This window comes from Hypanus sabinus, chromosome 5, assembly GCF_030144855.1.
Source record: "Hypanus sabinus isolate sHypSab1 chromosome 5, sHypSab1.hap1, whole genome shotgun sequence".
Lineage (NCBI taxonomy): Eukaryota > Metazoa > Chordata > Chondrichthyes > Myliobatiformes > Dasyatidae > Hypanus > Hypanus sabinus.
In genome coordinates, this window is record NC_082710.1 from 99862767 (window position 1) to 99877885 (window position 15119).

At 39.8% G+C, this 15119-nt stretch overlaps 1 protein-coding gene and 1 long non-coding RNA gene across 5 annotated transcripts in view; one reads left to right on the top strand and one right to left on the bottom strand.

Annotated features, from left to right (window-relative positions):
* The window catches only part of LOC132394296 (zinc finger E-box-binding homeobox 2-like), a 151816-nt gene extending 143523 nt beyond the window's left edge, over positions 1 to 8293 (bottom strand). Inside the window, exons 1-2 of one of the 4 annotated variants that reach the window (XM_059970259.1) lie at positions 7462 to 8293; positions 3966 to 4114 (exon numbers count right to left, since the gene is read on the bottom strand). In XM_059970259.1, the coding sequence (XP_059826242.1) occupies positions 3966 to 4038 (73 nt within the window). In that variant the 5' untranslated portion in view covers positions 4039 to 4114; positions 7462 to 8293. Of the gene's footprint in view, positions 1 to 3965; positions 4115 to 4566; positions 4859 to 6250; positions 6439 to 7461 lie in introns of those variants that run through there. The other 3 variants (XM_059970261.1, XM_059970258.1, XM_059970260.1) reach the window with 3 other exon arrangements.
* Positions 4064 to 14902, top strand: LOC132394297 (uncharacterized). The gene is made up of 5 exons (XR_009512260.1): positions 4064 to 4183; positions 5644 to 5926; positions 6437 to 6546; positions 9061 to 9142; positions 13648 to 14902. It is a non-coding gene; the product is annotated as an uncharacterized LOC132394297 (long non-coding RNA).
* The last annotated feature ends 217 nt before the right edge of the window (positions 14903 to 15119 follow it).

Sequence of the window (15119 nt, forward strand, 5' to 3'; positions counted from 1 at the left end):
ACATGTAAATGAAACACATTAGTCCTGACAATCAATTGTCTGTGATCACTGCAAACCTGCTCTCTCTCTCCCTCTGCCTCTCAATCTCTCTCTCTCTCTCTCTCTCTCTCTCTCTCTCTCTCTCTCCCTCTGCCTCTCAATCTCTCTCTCTCTCCCTCTCTCTCTCTCTCTGCTTTGATAAGAGGCGCAAAATAGTGTGTACCTTGGGAAACCGCTTTCTTAGTAATGACGCAAGGAGCGAAAAGAAATTGCAGGCTTTAAAAGACGATATTCAGAAAGCCTTTTCTTTCCCCTTTAGTGAAAGTGCGCCTACAATGTCAGGACTAATGACAGCGGGCTAAAATGTTTGGATTGTAAGGAATCTGCCTTTGTTAAGTCTTGAAAGCAATGTTGCTATAAATGAATTTCTGCCTGTCCCTTTTACCTTCTGCATGAATGCAGACACAAAACTCCGTTCGCAGCATCTGGATCTTTTACTCTCAATTCATTCCTCGAATGTACCTTTATTGACAATGATCAATATATCCTAACAGAAGGGAAAGATCCTTTACTAATGTGTTTACTGCTGATGATGGATGGGTACTATTTTGAAGTAAGTAGAGGGGGCGGGGGGAAGAAATCCTTACAATCCTATTGAGTGATTTTATTACCTGAAAAAAAATAAACTGGACGGTCGCCTGTAATTATGTCCAGTTTGCTCTTTTATCATGCATGATATAAAATCTAGATTAACAAAGCCAGCTCTCTCACATTTGCTCGCTGGGGTAGCTGCAAATGGCAACCAAGTGCTGCTTTTACAGTTGGCTGTTAGTTGCAACACCTGATGAAAGTATTGCAACAGTGTTTGAGCTGTGCTGGTGAAGGATTCTCGGGCTTCCTGGGTAGTGCTCATTCTCCCATTGTCTGCAGAGACTTTGTTCCCCCCCCCCCACTCCTCCACAAGTTATTTGGGGGTGTTAAGTTTGTTGTTGCAGCAGGGCAGACTCCCGAACCTGGACTGAGACATACAGTGGGTCAACCGACCATGATGATAGGTTCACTGTTTAACGTCGCTCAACAGAAGCAGCAGTGTCGGCCCACAACAGTTAATCCCGTGGCCTTTTTTTTCCCCATTTTGCTCCCGCTCTCTCCCTCTTAACTAGAAAACCTTCGGTGATTTTTTTTAGGAGTTAGATCACCCAGAAGTCGGCAGGTTTTTGTTTTAACTGCAATTATTTTAATTTATAACTGAAAGGGAACACTGAAATCTCCAAACACCAAGCGCATTTAAACTCTTCTTCAAAACTTTCTTTAAAACATTTCTCGGGATTTAAGTTCACCTTTAAAGTGATTTCAGATCGACTTATTCAGTTTTGAGGCTTTCACATAAGTGATCACTTTGACGAATAGGACGCGACCAGCAGACCAGCATTTATATAAAACGACTATACGTGAGAGGAGAAATCGGTCACTTCACTGTCAGATTAAACATAGTGGGCACCAATTCTAATTCTGTTTTGAACAAAGATCACCCTCAGCAGAGCAGGAGTACTCGGAAGGAAGAGCCATGAACAGAACAGTATGTTGGGATAGCGAAGTTTGAGGGGTGAGGAAGCACAGAGAGAGAGAGAGGGGGGGTTGGGGGGGGGGAGAGAGAGAGAGAGAGAGAGAGAGAGAGAGAGAGAGAGAGAGAGAGAAACAAAATATCGTTGCGAATCGACAAGGACAATTTATTTTCACCGAACAACTACACCCTCAGTAACGGCATCGTGGCTACCAGTTGCGAAATTGTTACATGCACATCAATTTCACTTGCTAAAAAGCAGTTTGATTTCCTTTGATCTAACTGGAAATCAAAGTTACCCAAAGTATAAATTATTAAGTAAGCGCAGGTCTCCCGAGTCCTGAAACAAAACACTTAAAGTAAAAGTGTTTCAAAGTTACAGATGAGTCAGTAATCATCTGACTCGGGTTGTGACTGAAAATGACACTGCCTTTTGTTCGATATTTTTTTCCTCTTGGTGTTTCACTCCCCTCCTGCCTGATCACATACAATTACTCGCAGCCCAACATCTCCTCCACACCCCCTCCCTCCTTCTTTCCTGCAATACATATCGTCCTGATAACATCTTCAAATACTGCTATCAGCGGATGCACAAGCAAGAGCCTGACATCTTTCCATGGCTATGATTCCAGAAGAGGCATAGGGTGCGTGTGTGTGTGGGGAGGGAGGGAGGGGGTGAGAATATATATATATATGTGTGTGTGTGTGTGTGTGTGTGTGTGTGTGTGTGTGTGTGTGTGTGTGTGTGTGTGTATATACATATAATAAAGAAAACCCCTCGTGCAAACGACTATGATAAATGCAGACGGTTTCCCAAGGGAAAGGCGTTTGGATGTATATGTGACACGGGAGTAAATAGAAAGCGATTTTGTTTTTTACCTGCCGCTCTTAACTAGCGATCAGAACAGGAAGAAAAGGGATGGGATGTGGATAATAGTCTAAGGGGTAAAAGTCACATCTTTAAATTCATCAGAAAGCAGGGCAACCCAAGAAAACTTGAAGTCACAACACTGATCTAAAAGGGATCTCGGTTTAAAAAGGATCCCTACCTTAATATGCCTTTTCTTGAGCATTGGTTTCTAATCCCGTGTTCCCATGTTTCTGGCACACACTAACAAACACAGTCACGAAAGGGGGAAAGTCGAGGTGGGGGGCACTTTGGTTAAATCTCCTGACACTAGCAACGTGCTTCAGGAATACTTGGTTAGGGAGAGGGAAAGAGGGGAAAAAGGGTATCCGACTCAATCTTTGGTATAACAACAAAAAAATCAATAACTTTAATTTGCTAAAAGAGACTGCGTATGGGGGCAAGGTAATACGCAAACACACCACACATCGCCATCCCGTCCGGTTGCTATGGACTACTTTAAACAGAAACTCGCAATTCCTTTCCCATCTTTTTATCTGCTATTGTCACGGACACTTTATTTACTGATGAAGCCAAACATCTCCAGCAAGGGGGCGGGTGGAGATGTGGGGTGGTGGAGGTGGGGGTGGGGGGTGGGGAGCGACACATATGATGAAATGGATGGTACACAAAATGTCGTGCTGGCGGCATAACATTTGAGCCTGTGCGAGGTGGGAACATGAATAATAAACCCATCAACAAAAGCCTGATTTTGAAACACGCACGCTCGAGCTTTAAATACTGCAAGGGGCAAGAGAGAGAGAGAGAGAGAGAGAGAGAGAGAGAGAGAGAGAGAGGGAGAGAGAGAGGGAGAGAGAGAGAGAGAGAGAGAGAGAGAGAGAGAGAGAGAGACGGATACACATACAACACACACACACACACACACACAAAGATCTAGGTACCAAGAAGAGAAACCTTTTATTCTGATTCCGTTATCAATTCTACCTTCCGTGTTTCCGAACCAAACAACATCAACACAACAAAATCTAAAGAAGCAGGAGACGCACAGAGAGATCGCGGTCTGCTTTTTATATTAAAAAAAAGAACCCGGTTGGGCTTTTCTCTCCTTCAATATGAGCCATAAGGTCTTTTTTATATTTTAAAAAAAGTTAAGGGTCTTTAAGATGACACAGACAATGTAAAAGAAAACCGGATCGGAATAAAGTATTAAAAGACTGAACAGATATATGGAAGGTGTGTGCCGTTACAGTGAAGTGGTGCCAGAGTCTCGGCGTCTCTTTTTAATCGGAAGAGTTTAGATAAATAAACGGTCACTTGAAAAACAAACAAAAGAGGCGCATAACGGTTTTCTCTTTGAGGTAAATCAATGTATTGGCGAGAGCGAGGGACAGGAGTAACTTTCACACAACATACATTCTGCACTTTCACTGGGGGAGGTTTCTTTTTTCAAGTCAATCAACATTACACACACACAAAAACGGAGCCGCTGCTAATAATCCGGGGCGAACTTTGTGCGGGAGACGACTGCAGTAAAGGGAAGGTGCTCTCTCCTACCGTTTTTCCTCCTGGGGTTGGCTTGTTTTCGCCTCTTACACCTGGGGCCATCCGCCATCATCCGCTGCTTCATTGATAAGAGTCTGATCAGATTCCAGGACTCGGCATCGGCTCGTCCCCCCCGGCTCTTTTCACGACGCTTTACGGTCCTTCGGAGAAAGAGAAAAAAAACAGAGGGAGCGTTTACAAAACACAACACGCCAACAATGTGTTTTACGGTACTCATTTAAATACTGCCCGCGAAATAAAGACAGCCCCGGCCACCAGCGCACTCAGCGGACTGTGGCTCCAGAGGAGCTACAAGCCAGCACCTCTGTCCGCCCTCACAGCTCTGAGCGCACATCACAACTCTTTATCTCAAAATGTTCAAAACTGGGGCTATTACACGAGAACGGAAAGCCTGCGACCGGTTAAACGCGGAAAGATCAGCCGGCTGTGTTTTCTTTCAAATAATACATTTTAAAGAAGACAATATCGTTAGAATCAAGCTTGACCTTATTTTTTCCAAGAAGGATTTTTTTTTAAGCGTGTTGTTTCACTTTACCCTTTTGTTTGAGTGAGATGGAGGGAGGGGAGAAACGTGGGCGATTCACTGACTTACGAGCTGGGAGAGGTGGGGAGAAAAGACCCTGGCGGTCGATGGTTTGGTTCCGTGTGAACATCGTGCTGCTTTGCAAGACTTCAGAAATGTTTGATTTTTATTCTTTCGGACTGTAGGAAACGTGTAATCGTTAAACTACATGTGCAACTGAGGTGGTGAAAGGCAAAGTAACGGTGCCGGCTGAGATCAGACTCAGAGTCAATCAATGCGTTTCCGCCCTTTTTGGCATGTACACTTTTTTTTACCTGCTTTTATTTACTTTTTGCACCCTCTTTCCCCAAACTGAATATCTCCAGTACCCGTCTCACCTCCTCCCCAACCCCCCCCCCCCGCACACACACACACACACACACACACACACACACACACACACACACACACACACACACACACACACACACACACATTCATACACCGCCCAAAGCATCAAACAACCCGAGTAACTAAAGGTGATTCCGGCCCATGTGGGCAATGTGTAACAGTAATATGACATGGATCTGGTAATTCCCCCAAATTCACAGATGTTCCTTTTCTTTTTTTTTACTTGAAGTGGGACGATTTACGGCGTGCAAATGGTGGCAGGAAGCGTTTTTTAAAAAATGTTTTGTTGTGAATTCAAACTGAAACGAAACTGACAAATAGGGGGAATCCAGTCATTACTCTTAAAAAGGTTCGCATCAGATAAATCATCAGCGCCCTGAAACTATGCGCTAAATGGCTAATATTTACTCGCGTATACTGTATATATGAAAGCCCAACCACAAGCCACATAATCAAATTAAAAAATGCCTATAAAAGACCACTCAAAAAGGCTCGTCTGACTTATCTTATGTAATAAAGTCACATAAGCGACCAAGCATGACAGTGAAAAATGCCATAATCACGCCACACGTAACAATTGTACTTTCTTTTTACTTATTCGAGTAAAGGGAAAAAATAAACAATTTCGACTACCACCTACACAATGAATCATACATTTTTTTCTACACCATCCGCTCGCTGAATTCTGATCAAACTGACTTTATCAATGATCCACCTTTAACATGCGCTCAACTTTCACTTTTATCTTTACAACAGTTTTTCCCGACCCCCTTGTTGAAGTTCCGAGATAATTAATGCGGTGAGAGAGACCAGAAGCACGGCGCAGTTTCGAAAGGGATCCAAAGTTTTGCCAACGAATCTATCTCCAAGCAGCAAGAAACGGAGAGTCCTTCACTTCTGAAATGTGACTTTCCCCCCAAAATTTCCAGATAATGATAAAAAAACAATACCGAGCTTTTAAATCCCTCGAAAATTCCCTCTAATTTATAACCACAACGAGGACATGGGACGCGTCGGGAGAGTCGGACTGTCGTAGCAGGTAACGGTATCTTTCAATAATCCACTCCTTCCTAAAATAAATACAGACGCAACTCCAAAAACACAAGCGAGCTGGAGGAAAAATTATATATTGTTCTAAATAAGCCAAATCGGCAGGTTGACTCGTTTTATTTTTGTTCACCAACACCTTTTTTACACCTGGGCGTCAGGTACTTTGACAAAGTTTTGTACCCACAACATTCCGAGGGGAGAAAGAGCGGGTTAAATTCACCAAAGTTTATTTTCTCGCGTATTATAATAACTGTACTTAAAAACTATATATGTACACACACATTTACAGATGTATATATATATCAATAAATACCTGCTTCGTCCTGGCTGTGTTGTTTGTTAAGTCTGGTAAGAAATCGGCAGGATGAAGATGAAGGAACATGAAGAAGTCGAGGTTTTGTTTTAAAGGGGGAGAGGGGAAACCTTTAAAGACTTGAAGAAGGACCGTTATTCCTGCTGTGCAGGTTGGAACTGATCGCTCCGTTGTCTCCCACACCAGGAAACACAACCTGTGGACGGACTGACGTGTTCCGCTTGTTGGAATGACATTTTTCTATAAAGAGAGTCCCTGAAGTGCGGCCGCAGAAACGTACGCCACCTATCTTCATGGTAAGGGATAATTGAAGATCCGTAAACGTGATCATCGGTAGACGTGACGTTTTCAAACATTTTTTCTCCCTCTGTGCGCTCAGTAACAATCTGGATTAGATTACCTTTACAATCGCAGCTAGCAGCAGAGAATAGGGAAGAGTGGTGGGGAGCGGAAATGCAGATGACCCCCTCCCTCATTCGGCGCAATCGTGAAATTGCACGAATCTTAACTGGTTAACTGTATGTGAAAGTAAAGATCACTCAAACCCCGAGCTACTCAATGACTACACACGCGAAAAAAAAACTCCAGCCCTTTTCAACTCTGGCTCAGGCATACAGAGGGACTGGGAAAGACGGAGGCATCGCTATGTACGCAGCCTTCTAGATACGGCTGCGGATCAGATCTACTCCGGTTGTATTTATTTTTGCCACGGCATTATTTCACCAAAAAAAAAAGTTTGAAGCTCGCGTATATTTTTTTGCTCTCTACAATTAATTTGAATCGACTGATCACGAACTGGAATTTTGACATCGATAGTTCTTTTTTTTCCGCGTTTTAAATCGTGCCACATTGAAAGTTTCGCAATACCTCGTAACTTAAACTTATTCAGAAACTTTTACCTGTTTGTTTTTTAACGGATTAAAATGCACCGAAAACTCCGTTTTATTAAAAATGGCACATGATTCTTACAGTTCATTACCTCCAAGAATCTGTACCGTAACCTGTAGTTATACCTACCTTGAATCAGAAATGATCTTAAACATCAACCTCTTAATAATAACTTAGACTACTGCCTTAACCCCCTACTCTTAAGTAACTGAATTAAAACAAGATTGAGGATGAGGACAATCCGACGAAGTGTAATGCCCTGGCAGCTAAAGAGTTAAGGACTGTGTTGACGAATTTCTCACGAGCTGCAGAGAAACCATTACCTGCTCTTAAGTAAACGACGATCCACAGGGTTGAGGTTGGAAGGATATACAAGCGTTTATCTCTGAGTTCGTAGGGTGCGGTTCTAAAATGCTTTACATGTGTATTTCATTGTGTGCGTCTACACACAGAAGTGTGCAGTGTATTTTTCTGGTGCTTTCCTCTTTTTTTGACTGGTTGTTGCACTTCTAAATAAGACGTTCTTACTCGTTTTACATGGTAGCAAAAGCCCAGCCTCCGTTTTGGAACTATTGGTTTGGTGACAGCCGCACATTTCCCTGTGCCCCTGACATGTCGCTAACTCTTGTTTGGTTAATTAAGTTTTCAATCACCAAATACTGAGCAATAAACTCGATTGATAATTTTTTTGGAGCCGGTCATTTTTCTCTGCAGGAACAGGCGCACAATTTACGAAATATGTTCTTTGTAACGAAACATGAGCTGACTTTCTAGGGGTCTTCATTGAAAAGTCCTGATTCCCGGGACGCTTCCTTAGATTCCCGTCATTATTCGAACATTGCTGAATAAAGCAGTGTCTGTATCCCAACATGGGTGTGACGTGAAACATGTTTCGGAAAAACGAGCTGGTAAATGCCATTCTGCATAAATATGAACCAAGTGTATGGACTTTCAAAGCGCATCTCTTCCATTCTTATCTGGGTGAAGTTCTGCGTTCGCTGCCAGTGGATCCAATACCAGGACCAGAGTCAATCAGCTGTCCTTTGATGCAGACTTTTATAAACATTTTTTTCCCATTCTGCAACACAACGCAATTAAGGAATGTTCAGAATAAGTTTACAATGAATTCAATCACTTGAGAGCAGCACTTGCCCACTAAGGCCAAATAACTCAAGCAATTTAATCTTTGGAGCTGCCTCTTTCTAAAAACTTGTCAGTCTGTGACTCTTTAACTTGTAATTTCCTTATGATGTATATTGGTAAGCTATTAGTTTCTGGTGGAGAAAGGGACAAATATATTAAAGCTCATATTAAGATCCAAGTTAACTCCCTTTAAACATTACTGGCACTTAAATAATATCTCCCCGGGGCCCATGGTTTCAAGATAAAGATTCTAGAGCCTGTAGCAAAGGAGACAGTATATGCAGGAAAATGGCAATGAGATAACAGATCTTATTGAATGATGAAATAGGCACTAGAGAATGAATGGCCTACTCTTCAATTCTTCTTTCTTTCACATCTCCTTATAACTCAGATGAGAGAGCTCTGCAACAACAGCATTTTATTTAAATGAACTTTTAAACTCAGAAATGTGCAAGATTTGGCTACTTTTGGTTTTGACCGCTAGAAAGACAAAACTTTCTCAAGCATAACTACAGGGGAATACTTTAGAAGTATGCTCAGGCACCTCTCTTATACATATGATATTATACATATTATGAGTCCTATAATATGATTTTATACATATGAATCTTATATACATATTATGCTTTCTTAAGCGTAATTACAACAGAATATCATACAGGTATGCTTCAGCATAACTCTAGCAGCCAGTCTCACAATAAAAAAATCCAATCATTAAAGATTCATTTTACTCATGCAAATTCTGACAATGTATTTCTACTTACATTTTGTTTAAACAGTAAACCGAAGAGTTAGAAGGGAAAATCCTCAGAGGAGATTATTGCATTGGACAATATGAAGGATCTAACAATATTAGCAAAGGTACAGTTATCAAGTGTCACTCCAGTGATGTTGTAATTAAAATATATAAGTTCTCAAGTATTAAGAAGTTATTTTTCAACGACTCAATACCTCTACCCTGTTAGTGGCTGTACCATTGAGATCGAGATGGTCCTTCATTTGATAAATGTTGATACACTGATCTTGGCCATGGCAGCAGCAGTTGCTGTTGCAATTGGTCTCAAAGGGAACATTGGCTTGAGTTGGGACAATCCATCATCCCTTGCCTGAAGTGTTTATGTGTGGCCATCGAGTGTGTGGAGCACTTGGGTTGGCTATGGTGAGTCTCAGGGAAAAAAAATGGAAGTAAATACTGTGAAATCAAGTAAAGACATGCTGCATACCCACATTGCATGGTCATTGGTGGGCATTCGTTCAACTGCACTCCAGCAAGGCATCAGCATTTTTTGAAGCACAGAGAGTAGTGGATAGTACTGATGAGCAAAAAAATGAACAAAACATTATTAGCATATTGAATTCCGCTTTAAAAGTGTGCCAAGTGGATTATGGTGATACTGATTTAAAAAATTGTAATGTCTCTCTGATTTTAAGTTTAGGGAGTAATAGACAATTCAAGTCAAATTAGAAAATATTTTTGTCCTTGATCATTCTTTGTATTATTAATCATGTTTATTGTGGCATTCCCATTTTAAAAAGAGCACTGATGACATAACCTCTACACTTCAAATACAATGCACAACACAGGAGAAAAATTTGAGCTTCATTTTATTGGTTCAAACATCTTCAATCAGTCACTCACTCCTTCAAATATCTATCAAATTCTTCCTTAACTCTTACTAAAATTCTTAACTACAAACCGTTTTATATACTCAACTATTGCCCAGCAAAAATAATTCAATTTTAACAAAATTTTCTCATCTCGTCCTGTAAACTGAAGTCCCTATTCCTTAGTTCCAGAATTTTTGGTAGACCCTAATTTGAATCCACTTAAGTGTTCCAAATACTCAAATAATATCTGCTCTGAGATATGCCAACTTCAGAAGAAGGGCTTAGAGCTTTTTTGAACAGGAGGACACAGATCAGTGTAGGGCTGGCAATTCTAAACCAAAAAAATTAGTTAAAATTTTACTGAATGGTAGAAATGGCATTTCTATTTTTTTCTTGCTTCTATTTTTTGTATGTTTGTATGTTTCTTGCACATATCATTATCAGATGTCTTTTCAAGGAAACGATTTGGTCATAAAACCTCTGGATATCCTTGTTGTCAGCACTGTATACACTTATCAGGCTGTATCTTCCTCATTTTATTTATTGGTTAGTTTTACTGCTTCGCATGGTGGCTTGTTGGCTTCAGTAAGCCACTGCCCGGTTCCCTCAGATCTCTTTACAATATGGTGCCCTGAGGCACCCAGTTTACACTGCCATTACTTAAATTTATCTCGCATGTATCCACTTATTAACTCATCTTTTTACTCTGTTGAGCCTCTGTCGTTCAGTCCATGCCTGATGTATGATTTTGTACACAGTGTGCTTTGTGACAGGGATAAACACCATCAGATTTTAACAAAATGCCAGTGGTGAAACTAAGGCAGACAATCAGCTTGCTGTCTGCCATAGCCACAACAGCTTGGGTCCAAATCAGCAAAAGTGCAAGGTCGTCATTTACAATATTATTAGACTAAGGGCATTGAGCACCAATCGAAATAAAACAATGACAGCCCCAACTGAGATCAATAAAAGCAACTTCAGCCAAAGCAGCGACATTTTTCTTCAAGTGGTTGATACCTTTAAGAATCCTGTAATTACACTGCACCAGATTTCTGGTGATTGCCTGTTTTACATATATGCGGCAGATTATTGTAAACACTGTAATGCAATCCGTTAGGACTATCACTACATTTGAAACAAATTCACCAAAACAATCTGTGAGATATGCTGGAAACGAGTGCTCAACAGACCAGCAGCTGGCGATGATTGCGTAAGAGAGCTCTCTTTACAAAGAAAATTAACATAAATTTCACTCGATATCTCAAACGTAAATTATTGCTGTCACTGAAAGCAAAGTACACTAGCAGACTCACATTTTCTGAATGTTAGGGATCCTAGATGAGATCATAGAAACAAACAGAATGCTGATCCCTGCTGAAATAAATTGAATTTAAAAGTTGTTCTTGAGCTGATATGGGTCAACTGATGATTGGAACCAATTTATCTAGAAAAGAAGGGTCACAAGACAGGCAGAAGTCTACAAAACAGAGGTGAGAACAGTAGCATTTGGGAGAGTCTTTGTTGGTCTCGTTCCATGTCATTCAAAATTTTAAAGGCAAATCTACAGCATGTTAATTAGTCCCAGCTTCTTAGCAACAGTTTCCCACTCTTTCAAACCTCCCAAGACGATGTGGGCAGCTATAATTTATACAAGATTAGATATTACAGTGAATATTTTCTTGAATGCAGATTTGGTTTATTCAAAAGACAACTGTTTTACATTTTTTTACCTCTGATCTAAATAGATAAAAATTTCAAAAACTTATTTGGCATTGCAGCTTAATGGAGACTCACAAATAAATAAAACCACAATTAGACAATTGCTAAAATACTTCACTACCCCAGTTTTGTCTTGTTTTCATGATTTCTTCCATGAGCAAAGTCACATAGGCTAAATCGAGTCCTATGTGCATCAGCGTCAGTCTGTTTTCACACCTGAATGACTTTCCTTCATGTATGGGTCAGGACTGTGAATTCAATCAAGTGTGGTGAACATCAAAGCCAATTGCAACAGTTTTCTAACAGTCTTCAATCAAAGGGAATAGGGAAAATAAGATAAGGAGAGTTCCTCACAAGGCTCAGGACACTCAGAAGGTATCTGGGATCTGCATTATGTAACACAGACCAGCTTTCACACCTGAACTCTTCTTTTAACTTGTGTCGTATTGATAACTTACTAGATGTATTCAGAGAAAGTTAATACAAACAGGATTTAATAACTTTAATATACATGAAAAGAATCTAGCAACTGTTTCAAGCAAGCTCTGCATGGCGACTTTGACAGAAATGTATGGTGTGCACCTCTAGGTTGTAAGCAAAATACAGTGTTGGAAGCTTAGTAATTAGTACTGTCCCCACATTACAGATACAGTGTTTTAAACTGTCAATACAACAGACAGGAAGCATACTTTCATTACAAGCCAGAAGTAGCATGACTACCCAAAAAGGCCTTTAATATCTAGGCCCCAGACTTTAATGAGGCCATATTTACTCTAATCAACCACTGCAGCCCAAAGCTATCATCAATGACTGCTAGCACCACCTTTGTATTTACACCACTAATTCCAACTGTTGGCCATGGTAGTTTTGACATTTTAATTGTTGTTTAGCTATGTGCCCAGCTACAGTATGTATTAATTCCTTTGTAAAAATGTCTGCTTTCATCTCTTTAATATTTTCTATTTCTTCTTGGCCTCAATCTGGAATATTAAGCTTTTTGACACCTCCAAATTTCAATAGTTCAATGTCTTTTTTAACTACTGCATCTCAGTCCTCTCACAGTCTATAAATTTTCCGTCAACTAAAATCCCATGGCCCAAATCTCATCCCACATCAATTGCTGCTTGCTCTTCATGTCCATCTGTGATAAGGTATATTAGCCTCTGTTTAACTTATGCTCAAACTTACTATATACAATATGGTTTTGAAGTGATTATGAATGTTGCTTCAATGCTCCTGTAAACCTCCATGAACCTTATAGTTCCGTTAATTCCCCATTCCTCTGATTTTGACCATTTGTATGTGGTACCTTCGCTTTACCCAACTGTAGGCCCATCACAGACTTCTTCGTCATCCCACCTACATTTCCTCCTTTAAGACTCTTTTTAAAAGCTATCTCCTTTATCATACTCAAGCTTATTGGCCACCCCTTCTCACATTTCCATTTTTTTGTGACATATCAGTGAAACAGCTTGGAGCATTCAACTTTAATTATGCTTTACAAATGTGAGTTGCTGTTTAGTTTAGCAGAGGCATTAAAATGTTTATCTGAAATAAGTTATCAATTTTTAAAATATCCTGAAGTTCTCTACAAGCATGTTAAGGGTTCAGACATTAATACTCACGCTGCATAATTTTAAGGTCCATGTAATGTATTTATTGACTGCACTGTGGAGGAGGGAAAGGAACAGAAATGGACTTTTAATGAGTTTGTTCTGGGATTATGGATTTTATTTGCAAAGCGGCATGTTTGTATTAAAGCACCAGAACATCACTGTATCATAAGGTCAATAAGTTCAGGTCTTGGTAATCTGACCAGTAGAAATGCTGGCAGAGAGGTTTGTCTTGCTTGATTTTATATGTGAACTTGTATCAGAATGCTTTATTCTGCTTTAGTAGTGTACCTGAATATTGTTAAAGGTGACCCATGATTATTTCAGATTATCAGGAAATGTAACTTGAATATAGTTCCCAAAAAATCTCCATGACATCTTCCCCTGAAGCCAAAAGCAACTGGAGTATTTTATCTGATTATGCAGATAGCCAATCTCTTGGAGTGCAACAACATCAGACAAACTTTCAGCCCTAGTCCCTGTGGTGAATGACTGGAACATCTACAGGAGAAATACTTTGGAGTCCAGAGGAAACCTGAATGGCTCCAAAATGGCTGTAGTTCCCTTTGAAGCCAAAGGTGGTCTTCGCCTGGCACTAGTAAGAGTTCTGTTCACCTCCTGCAGTTTCTATGATGTTATCTTACATATCCCACTGTGTGCTACATTATCATTTTATAACAGTTGTGTTAAGGGAGCCTTCTGCTATTTTAGAGTGCAGCCCTGTGATTCCTTCAAGCCTTAGAGAAGCACACGGCATTAGTCAGATAATTAGAATGTTAGGGGCTGAGGAACTGTACACTGTAACTGAGAGAGATATTATGACATATTCTTAACAAATCCTTTTCAAAGTAAATCTGGTCTCTCTATCTCATCACTTCATCATCCTTATGATGTATTAAAAGAACGAGAGCATCAACCAGGAACTAACATCAGAGCTTGGACAATTATATTTAAACATTGTAACGTATTTGTCAGAATGTATTGCTATAATTGGTTCTGTAAGCATACCGTGCTTAAAATTGGTTATAAAAAGCATAATGATTTGTAACTCTTCACACTCTAAAGTATAATGAATAAATTCAAGCTTTACTATTAATTTATTGTTTTTGATCAAATAGCATAACTTTATCATTCTGTTGGTATTGTTCACTCACGTACTTAAAATAAAGAAGTAAGTAACAGCTGGTTTGGTAATCATTGTGTACAAAACTGGCAGCTTTGCAAATTAATCTAGGGGGAGTCACTATCACCCAGCAGCCACTTAAATTGATCAGAACGCAAAAAAAAATTCTAGAGGAGCCCTTTGTGATGTTACTCTGTGCATTAAAGCACATCTTCAAAAACCAGGATTAATATAAAATTACTTCCATCTCAACTGCCATTTTTGATCCTTCCCTGCCCCAAATTAATCCCTGGTTACATCATTAATGCCATGCTTGTAACAGAGTTTTCCTCTAATTTAGTTCTTTCACTAGTCTGCGGTGAAATGTCAAAATACATTTTATTTGAAGTTATGTACAGTATTTCCATTGGGTGTGGTAAATATAAAATTTAGGTCAGTGAGGAACTTGCACAGGGCTATTAGGAGTTAAATTATGATAGCTTGCATTTTTGTAGAACTTGCCAAATGATTATTTAAATGATGAGATTTCACTGAAAGTTACAAATCTAATTATAATATTATAACATGGGAGATTTATATTAGATGGAAAACTAACTAATGAATCTTTAGTTTGTGAAATTTAAATATTGCTCTAATAAAAAGATTACTGCTTTGCCAGATATTTGGAGAGCTCATAAATTTACTGCATTTGTGTAGGGGAAAAAGCACTGCTTGCTTGAATTCCTTTAAGTATGAAATCTGTGCTTAAAAGAAAAACGTCAGCATTCACTGCATG